At 47.3% G+C, this 18206-nt stretch overlaps 1 protein-coding gene across 2 annotated transcripts in view; it reads left to right on the plus strand.

The window, feature by feature from the left end:
- THSD4 (thrombospondin type 1 domain containing 4) overlaps positions 1-18206 on the plus strand; it is a 147423-nt gene that overhangs the window by 51273 nt on the left and 77944 nt on the right. For both annotated transcript variants that reach the window (XM_078592522.1, XM_078592523.1), the window contains exon 7: positions 7702-7838. In XM_078592522.1, the coding sequence (XP_078448648.1) occupies positions 7702-7838 (137 nt within the window). The remainder of the gene's footprint in view (positions 1-7701; positions 7839-18206) is intronic.

Consider the following 18206-nt stretch of genomic DNA (forward strand, 5'->3'; position numbering starts at 1 on the left):
TTCCGGCGTTGCGATTTTTGTTATGTTTGGCCATTTCCTGAACGAAGCAGCACGGGTATTGCGTGATTTGGTATTTTTGTCAACAAAAAAAAGTATTAAATGTTAAGGATGTTGTGTTTACAAAGCAGCAGGGGATATTCTGCGCTGAAGATTTTTTTTTTGGGATTGGCATGGGAATGTTTAGTTTGCCTTTGCCCCACCACCATCAGCTGCTAGGGACCAAAAACCAGTCGGGGGGAAAAAAAATTCAGTAAAACAAATAATATAACTATTCTACGATTATCCAACAATTCTTTGCTGGTCGTAACCGCGTGTTGTTCGGTACGATGTCCGACGTTTCGCGCCGGGAGCTTCTGCAGGAAGCGAAGCGCCGGAGCACACGCGGTTACAACCCGAGAACCACACAGCACACCCGCGAAACCCTACGCAGTGGTATTTGTTTATTTTCATAGATGCAGCCACGATGTCATAATGTTTAACGCGTAGGCTTTCGCGACCAATATTATTCATAATAAACGTTTTTGGTTTAGATCGCGTTATTTATAAATGTGGTGTCTTAGCCCTCCACCACCCGACACGTTGACAAAAGACAAAATAGTTCACTACTTTAGCCCACCGGTGTGTTGAAGAGTGAATCCACAACATTTACAATTTTTGAGTAGTACGACGTTTCGCTGGTAATTATATCCAGCATCATTGGGCAATTTGCACACCGGTGGGCTAAAGTAGTGAACTATTTAGTCTTTTGTCAACGTGACACTTTTTTCCTGATTGGCCGTGTTGGGTGGTGGAGGGCTACGACACATTTATAAATAACGCGATCTCACCCAAAAACGTTTATTGTGAACGATGTCATAATGTTATACTTAAAAATACGCTGAACATCTTAATAGAAGGACGTATTTTTATGAAGTGTATGAACTTACTACTTGTGGGTAACTTACAGATTTGACAAATCTAGGCGATGACAACCAGGTTGGGCTGTGGCATTGCAAGTATTTCATTGATCACCATACATTCATCGAGTCGCGTGCTAGAAAATAAGTAACTAAATAAGTATGGGGCGACATCTCCCATTCGGCCAAGAATCGATCCTGGGGTCGAACCACAAGCCGTAATCAAAACAACTCATCCGAATCTCAAGGGGACGCCTCACGATCGAGGATTGAATTTGTCACTGTCTGTGACATCCACTGTGGAGAACTGCGGGAATCAAAACTGTGGGTGCCACATGCAAACCCGCCCGGCGCTGTTGTGTTTCTTTGTCGTCAAGAGAGGCGCTTCGGCCACACGCAGCTGAAAAGCCGACTGCGCCTGCCGCGTGAAACCCCGCGAACATTAATCACAGGCTGTCAGCAATCCCACGTAAAATCACGATGACAGTGTGCACTCACAGGCAATCAGTTAATTGCACGTGCTTGCCTAACACACTCTTTTTTTTACGACTGCAAAGTCATCACGGCGAAAACCTCGCAGAGTTTTCGGAGCAATGTGAACCCGAGACCTGTTATGTTGTTGTTGTCGTCGCGCTTTGAATCGGACGTGTCTGAACGCGTCCGACAACGTTGATGACGCGTTGATGTGAGTGATGCGGTGAAGAGGCGTGAGGGTGATCGGGCAAACGAATTGTTTTTCTGTGCCGCTACGCTCCCTAGTCTATGTGCTCCCCCCAGAGACACGGCACACAGAGGGAGACAAAGAGACCAGGAACGCACGGAGACAGAGAGAGAGAGAGCGAGCGAGTTTCATTTGGAAGACCCTAAGGGGGACAGAGGCTTCGTAGCTTTTAAAAAAAAAAGTAAAAAAAATGTATCTTCTTGGTTCTTTCAGTAAAGTAAAAAATAATAAAAACAAAACATAATAAAATAATTGTGAGAATTATTTTATTATGTTTTATTTTTATTATTTTATTACTTCCCTTCTACGTGACTTTACCGAAAGAACCTAGAAGATGAATCCCTGCAGTCACGAAAGCTTTAAATCGAAAAATAAAAAATGTAGTTTTTAATTTGACAAAATACCTAAATAGGTATTTTATATTCATTGCAATAGTTACAAATGCTATTCGGTGCACTCCTAGTGCGGCCAGCTTCTGTGTGATCGGTGTAAACGTTTTATGGTTTTTCTTTGACCACGTGAAGTGTCCTCAAATAGATGGCTGTAACCCTCTCCAGGCGTGGCAATAAATACGCAATTTCCTCTTTTAAAAATGTTTCCCCTTTTAACATGACCGTGGAATTCTTTTCCACATTATCTCTGCCCATACCTCACTAAACCTTGGGGTCGCATTGACTTTTTTTTCTTCTGTTGAATAGACCATGTTTTATAACGGCAATATATCAGTGCTACAGATTATTTTAAATGAATGAATTCCACGGCAAAGTTAATAATTTCATTTATTTACGACCGCCGCGGATCATCGTTAATTCACGTATTACAACACGCAACGCAAAGGCCTGGCAATCGAGCGAAATGTTCTACAACGGAGGAGACTACGTCTGGCAAGTCGTGCTGCGCTCCCTCAGTCCGCTAAGCGTTTGGCACGGCGGGTCCGAGGGCGTGTAACTTCAGCGCTGCTCGGCGCACACGCGCACAGACGCCGGCATTCTAGCAGCGGGATGTTGGTTCGAGATGGGCCCGGGCACGAGCATCGCGAGCCGGCGCCCCGGGCCCTGGCACGAGCGGCGTGTGGGCATCGTTGCGCTGGGTGGCGTCAGCGATGATAACGATGACGACGCGCTCCAGAAAGGCGTGATCCGTGGACGTCTGCTTGATTCCCCCTACCCCTTATTCCTACTGAGGCGGCGTAGTGGCTAGCCACGCTGGACGCATGGCCCAGAGGTCACCGCGTCAGGTTCGTTCTGTCGGTACGGCAGTTGATAGGATGATCTCCCAACTCCCATAACCTAAAGGCGTGGGGAGGCAGTGAATTAATAATGAGCTACACTTTGCATCATATTATTCCTATTCTTTTGGGTCAGGTTACCATATGAACCTGTTTAATATCCGCCCTTTGCTTGCAGCTGTCTCTCCTTGTACCAGTCTCACGCCCGGCCCCTTCAGGTGCTCGCCTGACACAGCCTGACCACTTCTTCTTCTGCTGCTGCTGCCCGCATTGTCTGGAGCTACCTCGGGCCCATCCGCACAGCCTGATTTCGTGCCTGTTTTCAAGTTTAGGATTAAAAACTTTCCTCTGCATCTCATGACTCGCTGCTACCGTTTAGTCAAATCCTTTCCCCTCCATTATTGCATCCTCTTCCTGTAACGGTCCCCTTCATTTACGACTACGTAATGGACATATTTTGTGCACACCACCTTCACGTGTTCTCCTTTAAGTGCTTTATAAAGCAAATTTAATTCCATTGTAACGGAGCGTAAACTTTAGCATAACCTAGTGAGGGTACACCCATCTCTCATCTGGCCAGCGTGGGACGAGGAGGCCACATGCCCTCAATTGGGGCAATATCCAGGGGAGTTCGAGCGTCCTCCTGGTGGAGGCCCTTTCGCCAGAAGCGGTACGAACAAGAAAGTGCAGGGCTGCACCTGTACGCACTGACCATAACACCCTGATTATAGCCCTCATTCTAAAGCCTTGCTCACACTAATCCTGACATCATCGCTCACCCTAACACTGACATCGCGTCTAACTCTTGCTCTCACCCGTTACCGCGCGACCGTAGCTTTCCGACGCGTCTCACTGTCCCCTCTAAACTGTTACCAATGGGCAATGGTGGCACAATGAAGCAGCTCTATGTCGTTCAAGAACAAGAAAAACACCATGGAAGTTTTAATAAGTATGCTTTACTGTGCAACACATTTCTAGGCACTCCACGTGCCCACCCGACTGAGAGGCCTGTGCATTTTTAGGCTTAGTGGACTTACAGAAAGAAAAAAAATCCATCACCGGAGCAGCTAATGTCGTTTGTATGGTCACTTTCTCATGCTAAAATATTTGACCTTGTGCATGCGTGCGTGTGTGCGTGCATGCTGGTATTTTGTGGAATTCCCATGTCGATTGATGAGTAATATCGCACAAACGGTCTCCTGATGTACTCCCCACTCACTCCCCAAGTGAAGCTACTGCTGTTTTTTCTTTTTTTTAAACCGTCTCAACACATTTAGCTGTTGTGCCCTTGAAATATTTGAAATGTGTTCTAAGCTGATTTAACCCGAGGGTTTGAAATTACAGTAGTTAGGTTGGCTAATCCGAACAGAATGTGCAAACGTGTAGAAAGCGGTGTTCTGGATTTTCCTTTTTCAAGCGTTTTTTTTCTTCCAAAGAGAGTGCAAAGGGCATTTGCAAATGGAGACACAATTGTGTAATCATTTGTGTTTTCTGATACAAGGCCTTTGAAAGTTTACTGCTTAACGGACGGTGCATGCTCCGGGTGGAATTGTGTCGAGAACATAGCAAGAAAAAGAGCACTCGTCAGATACCGAAAACGTGCCTTGCAACGGAATTATATTTTGGGCAATCAGTAACTTTGTTGGCCAATGGCCTTCTTCAAAGGTGACATTGCAGTGCAGGGCTCATTGCCTGAAACAATTAGCCTGCCGTATATTGCCCATTGTATAGCAGCGTTAGTGACTATTGTGGCGAGTGTTATTAATCATTGGTCTACATGTGAAGAGCCGATTGGAACATTGAAATACGTTTAAAAAGAGGGAACTTTGTGTTTTATAAGGCAAAAAAAAACAGTTGAACAAATATTTAAGAGTGACATTTTAAAGCGAAGAGTATTGATGTCCCAGGAATGTACCCACGTTCTTCTCTGGCAAGAACGCGTTACGACTAAAACGCACCCTGTGAGTCGGCTGAAATGAAACACCGACGAATGTATGGGATTACGATAAGAGCGCACTTTAATGTGCGACGTACACGCGCGGTAAGGAAGCGAGGAGGAAGGGAAGTACGCGATGCGAAAGCGGATCTTATTCGCTCCAGGTGTTAAGACAACAACGATAAATTATGCCAGATTTTGCAGAGAGCTCAAGCATCTGTTTAGGGGCGCCGCAGTGGCGAGATGTCAACTCCCTCGCCTGGTATACAGGAGGTCGTGGGTTCGATCCCGACCCTGACACCTGTATATTTAGAGTTTGAATGTCTCTCTCCCTGTGGTCGCGTGGATTTTTCTCCGGTTCCTCCGGTTTTTGCCTCCACATTTAGAAACATCCATTTAGAATATTTGGCTGCTATAAGTTTCCACAAGATAAAGACCACTTTACTCTTTGGTTCTTTTGGTGCCTATGTGTTACTCTCTCTCTCTCTGTATCTTGGTGATATCTGTCTGCTTATATGTCTGTCTATAGTTTTCTGGTTAGATTTTTGTTGCTATTTCATTTATACCTGATGACGATTGCTTGTGTTGCAATCGAAACGTCGTATGCTATTATTTAATTTATTCTTTTATCTTTATACGTGACTACCGAAAAAACCAAAGAGTAATTCCTGCAGTCACGAAAGCTCCAAATTAAGAAAGACCACTTTGTTGAGCTATCATTTGTGGCCAGTTTGCCTCTGACAAAAAAAAAAAGCTCAGTGGTCCTCACCTGGTAAAAACATAAAATATTTAACAATCTGTTTAAAATCCAAAAATAGGGAATCAGTTCTGTGCTAAAGCACAGTGTTCCGGAGTTTCCTTGGTGTGACGATGCGATATTCTATGCACAATTACATGGGCGGGTGTTGATGGCAGCGATGGTGGGTGGGTACGGCTGTTCTATTTCTGCTGGAGTCCATGCTTAGCTTTCACATCCTCATTGGACAATACGTGGTGGGCAGTTTTCATAAAACGTTTCTACCGAGGATTACAAAAAAAATTGTCCTTGTGACATAAACTATGGCAGTTTTATGTGTGACATAAACCACAACACATCGACTAAGAGTTTAATGCAGGGCCACGTGCTTCTCAGCTCTCATCCGAGCTGACCTGTTTTCTGTCGAACGAACATTATTTCTCAATATGGAATGTGCACCATCTGGCTACACACAATGCCAGGTTGCAACAAACGGGCTTGATTTACTGCATGATCACTGCCCTATCAAACCTTATTGCCAAGCGCATTGAGAGATTTGGCGACAAATTGCGACATTAAGCAAATGCTGATTACGAGCCGTCATTAATTCAGGGAAATGCTCGTATCACAAAATCAGATGAGCGCGGTGAGCCAGATTTATAGAAGCTGTGGTGTGAGGGATGCTCACTGCTGGGAATGTGTCTGGTCCTTTCAGGCCGGTGGCACGAGCCAAGATAAATGGCGCTTGTTTTCCCAAGCATTTTATCACCTACGTAGTTTTATCCATTCCAAATAGTCTGTTAAACGTTAGGCTATTGTGTGCAAAGAAACGTAATAAATGTCACCTTATAGCCCTGCCTCTGTAACTTATATATGTACTAAAAATAAGAGAGTACGGGGGAACTGTGTCGAAGTGGTTCGCGCGGCGTATTATAAACGTGACCTACCTGAGTTCAATTCCCGGCCGTGACTAACATCGGTGGCGTGTGATGTGTGAACTGGTCTGGGCAACCCTACTTCACCAACCCACACTGACCAGCGTGGTGACGTATGGTTAGACAGCCCTCACGTCCGACACGGCCTGGGGAGGCCTTCACCCAACAGTGGATTCACAAGTGGTCTAAAATATTACTTTTTAAGGAATATTGCACACACACACACATATATAGAAACGCCTTTGCCAACTTTCACTCACCGGCGTGGTGAAGTATGGTCCTGGGGAGGCCTTCTTCTAGCGGTGGATTGACAAAGGGGCTCCACGTACAAATAGAAAAGTGCACCGTGAAAACGGGAGATCATTCCCCATTGAGGTGCGAATTTGGGAGTAGTGGAGCGTTCGTGTGTGCCGGCGGGGGGGGGGTGTTTGTCTAGGAGGAGTTGGGGGGGTAGCGATTGGAGAGCAGGGGCTGGGTTTATATCCGAATAGAGCGTTTCTTTGACAAGGATTTATAAAAATCTCGGCGTGGCCCTGGGCGTTTTGTTTCACGTTACTTGACGCCTGGCACGAGTCCAAGGGCCCCTGTTGTCCACCCCCCCGGGGGTCCGTGGCGAGCGTGAGGCCAGGTTATTAGTGGCGGGGTTTCTAGGGTGACCTCCCCCCCCCAATTGCTGGCATTCCCCTGCGTGCCGGTGGAGGCAGCGCTGTGTCCCCCCCCCCGAGCGCGAATCGTTCCGTAAACATGGGAGAGCCACGACTTGGTGGAACCCCAAAAAAAACGAGACGTGACATTGTTTTTTGCGTGCACGAATTGACCATCCACGCACACGGGCCACGAAATGTGTTTTAAGTACGGCAACCTCCTCTTCTGCGGAGGTTATTTTATTGGGATGGTAGGCCAATGCCATTGATGAATGTTTGCTCTGTGGAAGGAAACCAGAGTGCACCGTGCAGAAGAGAAGATGACACTCGAAGGTGTCCATAGATGGATTCAATCCACTTGCTGTGCTGCCATCTCCTGTGTTTTGGTGTTTTACACATTTTCATGATCCATCAACCCTCGCCCCCAAAAGCACACCATCACGGACACCCGCCACCGGGACTTGGCTCGACGCTAAAGCACAAACAGCAAATGTAAACGCTCGGTTGGTGGCAGCGGTGGAGTGTGTCACCGACGCTCATCGCTAATTGTTCTGCTCCTGCTCCCCCTCCCGTGTCCCTTTCCTGCCGTGGGCGCGACGACACAGTGCGGGAAGAGCAGAAGTGCGAGCTGAACTGCCGCGCCGTGGGCTACCGCTTCTACGTTCGCCACGCGGAGCGGGCCACCGACGGCACGCCGTGCGAGCCCGGCTCGGACGACGTCTGCATGGAGGGCACGTGCAAGGTACGGTGGGGCAGGCGCCACCCGCGCCACCCCACCCCACGCCACCGCCCCCCCCCACGCCCCTCGCGCCGTCCGGGATGGGCACGGGCGCCTCTCGCTGGAATTTAAATGCGCTCACAGCCGCGCGCCGCAGGCCCGTTGTGGCGCCTGCACCGTGCGGAATGTGAGAGAGTGCTCCTTCGCGTCTCGCCCAGTTTGTGCGCTCGTGCCGTACGAAGGCCACGGCCGGATTTCGCGTGACTTCATCGCTGTGTGTGCATGCGTACGTACGTGCGTACGCATGTTGAACTTCTTTTGCACCATACGTAGCCAGCCGTGTTAGTCGGAGGTGCGGCGTGCGAAGGACAGCAAACGAAACACAAAAAAGCAGTTGTAAAGAAATGTGTTTTCAATCTAGATTTAAAAGTGTATAGCTCCCAGTGGCTTCCTAGTGTCAGTAGGAAGAGCGTTCCAGACGGCCACGATGCGGTGAACGTCTTTGTGTGCGGTGTGATCACTGTGGCATGGGGCCTTGGCGCTGTAGACTTACACGACTCGTCCGTTCTACCTTGTCTCATCCTTCAAGCTCGTTTGGTTCCAAAAATAAGCCTGTGCCTAATTCACGGCAAGAATCTGGAATAATTAAATGATTTTAAAGTGACGGCCAAAAAAGTAAATTTCCACGTGAAGTCATGGATGAGTATATTCAACAGCTCCAAATGAATGTGCAGTTTTAGTTTCAGCTTTTCACTACCATTACAAAATAATCTCCATGTTATTCTCCCATTTGACAATATAGACAATTACAGCTACCAAGATAAATAATTGGTGGATCTCAGTACAAGAGTTTACAATCAAAATATTATGGGACAGAAACGAATGCGTCGCGTTGGATAAATAACTTCGTGCTGGGTTTTGTGTTTGCCTGATCCAGCCAGGCCGTAAATCTCACACAGGGTTAGAATTACCAAAGCCCTTACACGAGTACAAATAGCCAAATAAATAAATCGAGCCCGTAAGAGTGTTTATTTTAAATTGCTCGCGTGAATTATCGGGCGACAGTCGAATGCTGTTGGCTAAAGACTGCCAATTCATGTTCGAGTGCACCAACAACAACAATAACAACTACAAAAAGAGAGAGCCCAAATGTAAACAAACGATTTACCCTCCACGGCTTTTGGAAGCCCCAAAGGGGGCGGAGAGCGGTGAGAGGCATCTGTCCATCAGCGCGCCACCAGCGTAGCACCTGCTCACCCTCGAGGCTTTTAAAGGGTTTCGGTAAAAATTGTGATTTTTTTTTGTCGTCTCAAGGTGATCGGGTGAAATGAAAGAACTACGGCCGAACATAACAACAATAACTCAGTCAACGGTTTACTAAGTCTGCTTGCTTCTTTGGAATGGAGGGCATTTACGTTAAACTTAGCTGTGGGGCTCAAGTAAGCGGGACAGGTGGATACCCTGCGCACTGAGCGTGTTTGGTAACTTGTAACGTGATTTTCCTTGACGGGGTGACCTTCCATTACTGTCTATTGCAGTCGTTTGTACGTAACTACGTTGTATGCATTTGTACGTGCGACAGTGTAACGCCCGTGATACGTGACTATATCGCACGTAGAAATGGTGGTAACGCATCACGTGACGCACGTGATGCGTTACCACGCACGTGTTTTTCTCGGGTGCGCTCGATGGCTTCCCCGCGTGTTTGATGATAATGCCCGACGTTTCGCAGCCACGTGCTGGGAGTTCCTGAAGCAGCTCGCAGCACGTGGAGAGTTAACGTCGGGGCGTAATGAGCACACGGCACAACTCGAAGAAAACATTGAGAAGTTAACATCCATTGTTCTTACATTCACAATGTATTGTTCTTACATTGACAATGCTTTATTTTTACATTGATAATGTAAGAGCAATGTATTATTACAATTGAAAGTGATACTTTTGACATACTTTCTCAGCGTTTCATGGCAAGCCCTGTCCTCAAAGTACGTGCACACTTACGTGCGTATTACGAAGTGGAATTCATTCATTTGTTTTTTTCCAAACGTTAATATTTTTGTTATCTCATGAAAAATACGAGCAAAGAATGAAAGGCGGGGGCCTCTGTTCACTTAAAGCCCTGCCAATACGCTGATAGAGACATTCCTATCCGTGATTATTGGCCAACACACAAGCGTCAGCGTCGGCCAATATTCACCAGGGTCTGGTGAAAATGCAGCTGGTTTCTACTGGAAACTCCACATGCCGGTGAATAAACAGAAACGCCTCCTTCCTTTGGTCTCGTTTTTCCCTCTCCAGGGCCCCCCGAATCCTTCTGAAATCATTGACCTCGTTGTTGTTACGTGATTGCGGTCGGCGTAAATGTGGCGTTATGATTCAGGCTTCCCTTGGCGATGTGCACAGTGCTCGTCTTCGTTAAAGTGGATGTCGGCACGGCTGGTCCGTCGCTGCCTTTGGCATGAGAGGGTTCATCACCACATTTGTATCGATTACACAACAACGAGGATTAGACGTTATGACCAAATGTCCATCTAATCACAGAAAAATAAATGGAGATATTACGTGCCTATCGTTTTTGCCGTAACTTGTTTGTTTTACATTGTTTTGGTCTCTCCCCAAATTGTATTCCAATTGTTTTCTTCCAATCGTGCTCTTGGCATGAGACAAAGAATGTTTTCACAGCTCTCGTGGACTAGTGCATCACCACGTGATAGAAAATGGCCCGCGGAAGGAGACATCGCAAAACTGCTTCTGAGATGTCTACAAATGACCCCCTGTCCGCACTCCACCGCTACATATATATTGCCATTTGTCCTGCTGCAGAGGAAAACGTTAATGGCACAACGGTGAAGCCAACGTTTTTAATTTCCAACGCTTGAGCTTAACTAAATTAAGTGAAAAAACAAATGTAAAATGTATTTATCTATTAAGTGGTCATTTGTGACCAGGCTGAAACCATCAACGAACCACACTTGACAGTGTGGCTTAGTCAGGGGCGGTTCCTCGGATTTGCACGTAGGATGTAAGCAGTGCCAGCTCAGCAGTCTGATACGGGAGCCACCCGGCCACCTGAACTCCCTCGCAGATTTAACACATTTCTGCGGAGGGAGCTGGTTGGAACGTTGGGTTGCTCGGTCAATGGCCAGGGTCAACGGCGGCGTGGTGTATTCCGCAAATATGGCCAACTGTGAGGGCGGGCACAAGCCGGCGTGAGTAGGTTAAACGTTGAGTTTGATAAGGGCACCACGGGGTGACCAGCCCCTCCCCACCCAGCCCCACTCCTCCCATCCCCCACCCAGCCCCTCCCCACCCTCCCCTCCCCACCCAGCCCCTATCCACCCTCCCCTCTCCACCCAGCCCCACCCCTCCCATTTTTGGATGCACGACGGACGAACACAATAATCCCCTGTGGGCTGGTGTAACCAGGAGGTTCCTACCAGTAACAGAGTATTACCTGGACATCCATTTACAGCACATTCTTGACTAACTCTCAAAGGACGCACCTGAAAAGAGAGCGTTGACCCAGTTTCATCGAGAGCTGGCCCTCTCTGGGCTTAATCTGGCACTGGTGGACGCGCGAGTGCTCTGCTGCATTTAGCTAATGTAGCTCGTCGTTTGCTGGCACCGAATATCAAGTGCAGAACGCGAACATACTCCTCACGATTAGATCATAATACAAAACAATACCAGGGTGGCTCTATTTACACTTCACCAAGTCTCCCCTGAAAACACACATTGGGCGAAATTGGCTCATTACATCTCCAGAGCGAACATGCCTTCCTCAAAAAAGTTCAGACGAAGTTTTTGTTGAAATTGTTTAAAAACAAGTCGTGGTAACTGCCTACACACGATCGGGCCATTCCTCGCTGCCACAGAAAGAGTGAAAGTTTGATCCACGTCCTCCCTCCGTCTGTGACACCGTGTTATTATTATGTTAACGACGCGTTGCCTCCTCGTGCCGCGGGACCATTGAATTAGCGTGCCATAACACGCTATGGGGGAAAAAATGCGTGCACGAGTTTGCTTTCTTCCTCTCGAGCGTCGCGAACGTGACACACTCGCGTGCGTTCGGCTTCGCACACCTCTCCGCCGTGACAGACAGGTCTGCCGTGTTTCAAGGAAAAGTGGTGGAGGTGAGGGGGGGTGAGATGGCCAGACCTCGAGTGTGGCCTGGTCCCAGGTCAAGGCTGGCTTGCGATGTTGATGGCTGACAGATTTCGCAACCAGACAAAGGCATTGCCTGTCGCTCGCGCGCCAATTTGCCTACTCAATTTAGCCAGTCGGTGCTGTAATGAAGTCATTATACTTGCCGTGGTTCCTTACTCTAGAATGACAGAGGCAACCCCCTTCCTCCACCTCGAGTGCAAGCACAAAGCTGATGGTTGTGGTTTGTGTCGGGGGCCCACTTCATCGGCTCCCCGATGGCGATTGGCTTTGTGAATATGCTCGGCTCATCGCTGTCATTTGCTGCGTATTGTGTGGGCGCTACGTGTGGCTCGAGGTTGTGCAGTGTGCGCGTTGACGTGCGGGAGTGGGGTTCCACTGTGTCCCGATGTAACGGCCAATTTGGTGTCGGCGAAATTACCCGCAAGTGGTGAATTTGACCGCGGTAGAGCGAGCGCAATTTCCACGCATACGAGTCGCACTTATTTCGGTGGAACAGTAGCATCTTGCATTGAGGCAACGAGGAATGGAAAGGTCGAAGTTTGCCGAATTGTCACGAAATGCGCATGCTTGTTGTTGTACGTTTATTACAAATGTGTCTTGAGTTAAGGGTTTTAAAAGCAATACAGCGCGCTTTGATATGCTTGGAGAAAACTCTGCAGAACACTGCTGTGCGGAAAATAATAATAATATCTTTTACAATTTACACAAAGAAAACTTTTAGTGGCTGAGTTTCTGCATTAGTGCCACATCCTTGGATGCTCAACTTTTATTTATCAATGATGCATTCAAGCAGTCGAATCTCACTGGCACGCAAACACATGGCCTTGTTGTGTAGCCAACGAAGCGTGCACCATTTATTAAATTTTGCTAGCTCTCGTTCTGCCGTCACTGCGATTTTAATACACAGATAGCAATTGTTTGATGCCGCCCGTTAACTAACTCGATTAGTCCATCCGTGATTTTGCCATTGTTCCTGCTTAAAAAGGTGAAAATCAGTTCACAACACGGCCTGACTTTTAATTGGCTTAGAGAATTAAAAAAACACTGGAGGTGTTGGGGGAGTGGGAAAGGGGTGAGAGGGATTGGGAAGGTGTGGGTGGGTGGTGAGTAGGCACCAACACCAACAACCAAATAAACCTATTGCCCATATTTCGCAGACAACTGCGAGTCGCCCTTGGAGATGCCGACGATGATGGCGATGCCGACGTTAAAAGTGATCACCAATTGGCAGTCTCCAGCCTCATTGCCTCCCGTTTCATTCTCATGCATTCTATTGCACCAAGCAATGGGTCGGGTAGAAACATTCAGCCGTTATGGTAAATTAGTCTGATTACATTGCCTGCTATTCTGCTCCAAGCATGTAATTGCACTCCTGGGGATAAACAGCGATTGGAGTGAAAGGAATGCTGCTACTTTCTTAGGTAGGGGCTTACGTCTTTTTTTAATTCCTTTTTTTTTTAATCCGTCCCAATTTTTCACGGACTGCACATCTATACCCACGAGTGTGTTTACCGCTGCTCTTCAAATGAGGCTTTTTGCTCCCATCATTCTGTGTGTTTGGGAGCCCCTGCGGTTTGAATGACACGCGTGTGTGTGTGTGTTTTGTAAAACTCGGGCGAATGTGGTTAATTTTGCTTGAAAACACGACGGATTTTTTTTGCCAATCCCTGCCATTTATATGCAAAGTGATCATGCTCTGCAGCTTGAACCCCCTTAATGATAGTCAAACATGCCCGTTGAGTGCTTTCATGGCACGGGACAATGTGCCCGCTGTTGTATTGGCCCGCCATTCACTTACCAGAAGCACCGCTACTCTGCCCACACTTAATTGACACGTCCCATCAAAGACGCCTTGATTGATCCCCCTCTCTCTCCAACACCTCCCCCCCCCCCATAACTAAGTTCGGTTTGCTGCTCAGCGCATCTCACGTTTTCCCTCCACTGGCTGCGCGCGATATTCCTTCGGGAACTGGATTGGGGAAGGACTCTGGAAACCCATCGGAGAGCTTTCACGGCGGGGCGCGAGCGAGAAAACCTTGCGCAGTCAGGAAGTTCGTGAACGCAGCCGTCGGCCGGAAACAAACGGCTGGTCGCGGCCGCGTCATGCGCCGTCGCGCGCTCACGACACGTCCCGGTGCAATGGATTTGGACGGCGTCTGATGCCGTGATTGCTGGACATGCTCGGCTTTGGTTCGCCCAGAGTTCAGGAGCCCAGGATCAACGTCCCGGCGACTCTTTGGGATTACGGCTACGGCTCGTGAGCCTTTGGTGCTTGTCCATTTTTCGTAAACCTTTGAAAGGTGTCCCCTCTGCCCACCATGCGTTGTCCCCGAAGAGGCACGTCACTGCACGGCACCCGCTCACTGCTGTCACGTGCATCGAAGCTGCCGCCGTGGCCGTCGTGCTCATTGGTCTTTGCGCCATTCTGCTCCCCGAAGCTGCAGGGCTTTGCAACCCGAACCTGCAAATACTCTGACTGAAAGCGTGAGGACGCTCCAAGATGAAGCGGAGCCTGACCCAACCACATTTCTGTACGCTTGTAATGCTTCTATCGTATAGATTAATATCACCAGGTTAAAGGTGTCATTTTAGATGACACCTTTAACCTGGTGATGTAGAGTGGATCTCGTCCATTCCTCCTTCAAAGGAGTGAAGACAGCAGGTCAGGTTTGTAAGTAATTATGAAACCCTAAGTTTGTGTGCACAAAAAAAAATCAACATCACGTATTGTCCTCGCAGGACTTAATAGGTGCAATTGTCTGCACAGGAAATGATGCAACAGCTGAAACTATATGCAAATATGCATAGGCAAGATATGCGTGCTAGAAATTCCACGGCAAGATGGAAAGAGGAGCACAAGCACCAGGGAACAACTCAAATACATCATATTGACTGCACGAGAGTAATTTGCCTTGGGCAGGAGACATCACTTGGAAGGACGATGGCCGATGGATGAGACTTGGGATGGGACGAGAGGCCACATTTGAATGTGCGGCTATTGCGGAGATGCGGCGATGAGATCCATTTCTGCAAAGGACGTAAATGGATCGTGGCGGCAATGCAGCGCCACGAGGAATGGTGGCAGCAAGGTGGAGGCCTTCAACCGGCAGCGGATAGTCAAGTTTATTTTCTTTAATCAGGTGATAACTCAATGGACCGGGGTAGTTTCGTTTGCAAGAGTGACCTGGGGTGACAAAAAAATTGCTAAACAAATAAAATAGTGAAGGAGTGAAGCAAATAAATAGACCATAGCTGGCCAATGCCTGCAATTACAACTACTCTGCCAATATGTATATAGTCATAGCTAACTAGATTTAAGACTTCAACATCAAACACCAACAGCACGTGAAAAACTGTTAAACAGAGGAGTGACTTTTTTATATATATGTTCTCTGTACCCAAAAGATCTCAGCAGTGCTGGGTTATGCCTCTGACGTGGGCCGGGTCTTTCCCAGCCACACAGCATTCTCGTACGCTTTAATTTTAGCAGCCAACTCTAACACGACTTCATAAGCAAATGCACTTGTCATTGCAGTTGACACGATTGCGTTAATGACTTGAAACACCATGTGGCTGTAATCACTTGTGTACCCTGGCATGTGTCATTGCCTTCATTATGTAAGTTATATTTTTATATGTAACCACTTCATGGCTGTAATGGTCCGTGACTCAATGATGTCACTGTAATCACAATCAAAACATTTTGTTTTGTTTTATCCCAGCTGTGCATTCCGCATATTCATGCTCTGTTGTACAAAATGTATAATAATAATCAACTGGGTTTTCTAGAGCGCAATTCCCACGAGGCTTAAAAGCGCTTTTCATAAAAATGATACTTTACGGAGAAAGCCTCTGCGGTAAAAACAGGTGAGTTTTAAGACTCAGATTCGCTGATGCACCGAGGCATGGAATACCACAAATTGGTGGAGCATGCCTACAAAAATGTCCATCTCACGTAGAACACAATGATTAGACCAGAATCATCAGCTCTAAGTTTTTCGAAGTGGAGTGTAAAACTTTACTTTTTGGTTCTTTCGGTAAAGTCACGTAGAAAGAAAATAAATTAAATAATAGAATACGACTTTTCGATTGCAACACAAGCAGTCATCATCAGGTACACATGAATGAGAAAAAACAAACCTAGTAAACTTATAAATACAATGCAATACAACACAGAGAGTCGGCTAACATAACAGTCAACACCCTACCTGGTTGATTACGTTCTTCAAAAGAGTGCTAAATTTGAGAGAGAGACAAAACACAGACACGGAGACACACAGACAGACACATAAGCAGAGAGAGACACACAACATAGGCACACAGAGAAACAACGCCTCTGTGTCGAGGCCTCTAATAGAGAGAGAGGGGGGCAGAGAGAGAAGGGGGGGGGGCAGAGAAATTAGCATGTCAATGAGAGATTTTGAGCTTTCGTGACTGCAGGAAATACTAGAGAGACAACACAGAGACACGTAGATAGAAAATAAACTTAATCAAACAAACTTAGTAAAATTTGGAGTGGAAAACTTAAGCAGATCGGTGAGATATTTAGGAGCCAACCCATTCAAGGCCTTCGACGTGAGAAGAGGAAGAATATTGAAATAGACGCTGTACTTTTGCAGGGAGCCATATGGTCACGCGATTTCGATCTGGTTAAAACCCGGGCCGCCGAGTTTTGAATCCATTGTAATCAATTAAAACACTTCAAGAAACGCCAGCAAGCAAGGCATTACCACAATCCGACCTTGATGAGATAAAGTTGTGTATGTGTGTGTTGGTTAGAGGTGGTAAACATGCTATGCCGAGAGGTCATTAAATCTCCTTAAATGCTTGTATCTACCGTGTACGGAATGACACGAGCTGATAGCTGTGTGCAGGCACGGCTAGATCATTGGTTTGAATCCGGGTTTCAGATGCCAGTCATTCAACCAATACACTCAGCACGTATGTCAACAATGCTGCTCTTTTTTTTGAAGGCGACGTTTTGAACAACGACATTTCTTCACAGGACGTTTATGTGAGATCTTGGGTTCACAGCAGATATTGAGTGTATAGCATATGCATGTGCTATGAAGAAGGGCCACATTCCAGAAATGTCACCTATGATATTGTTTTTATTCTCAGGCCACAGTGACATGTTACCGGTGCGTGAGCACCACCAATTAATTTGTCATTAAATTAGAATTTTACGTGTTTGATCGAGATGGTCACAAATCAATTGACAAATGATTGCCTTTTGTTTCTGGTTTGTTCCAGCTCTTAGAATACAAGCCCGTTCCCTTTGATGCCCCATGTATACTGACGATTGCATAGTTGAGGCGTTTGCAATGAGCCTAAGATTGCATTGGTATGTTTAGAGTAAAATTTTCACGGGAGTCAATTATGGGCGAGGGATTGGTTTGTTTTTGGGTGAATTAATTAAGTGCATTATAATAGTACGGAATCACACTGGCTGTAAGTTGTGTGCAGGCGTAAATTTACGTGATCTAACCTAAAAAAACCCCTCTATTATGGATGCTATTGGTCGCGAAAACCTACGTGTTAAATAGTATATCATCTTGATTACAAAAAAAAAACCCCGTATGGTATACCGATTTATTGTTTTACCAACTATGATTCCTACGTGTGGCCAACGCTAGATCGTGTGCCTGCATTGCGATGTCGCCTCGCGTCGATTTTGCAGCGCGCTTCGTGCGTCGGAGCGCTGCGGCTGAATTCCGTGAAGTTCCCGGTCTCTTCTTAAGGCCGCACGGCTGTTGCCCCCTGCTGTTGCAGGCGAGAAAGCGCAGTGACGCAAGACGGCGAGCATATCGCTGCGCCAGAATAGAGAAATCACACCTTGTTTTACAACACATTCCTGCGGAGGGAGCTGGTAGGAACGTTGGGTTGCTCGGTCAATGGCCAGGGTCAACGGCGGCGTGGTGTATTCCGCAAATATGGCCGACTGTGAGGGCGGGCACAAGCCGGCGTGAGTAGGTTAAACGTTGAGTTTTATAAGGGCACCACGGGGTGACCACCCCCTCCCCACCCAGCCCCACTCCTCCCACCCCCCACCCAGCCCCACCCTCCCCACCCTCCCCTCCCTTCCCAGCCCCTCCCTCCTCACCCAGCCCCTCCTTGCACGACAGACGGACACAATAATCCCCTGTGGGCTGGTGTAACCAGGAGGTTCCTACCAGTAAAATGTCAGTGGAAGGCTCTAAGAAATAATTCGCCGCAGCCTTTTTG

This window comes from Lampetra planeri, chromosome 3 (genome assembly GCF_965212315.1).
Source record: "Lampetra planeri chromosome 3, kcLamPlan1.2.h2, whole genome shotgun sequence".
Taxonomy (NCBI): Eukaryota; Metazoa; Chordata; class Hyperoartia; order Petromyzontiformes; family Petromyzontidae; genus Lampetra; species Lampetra planeri.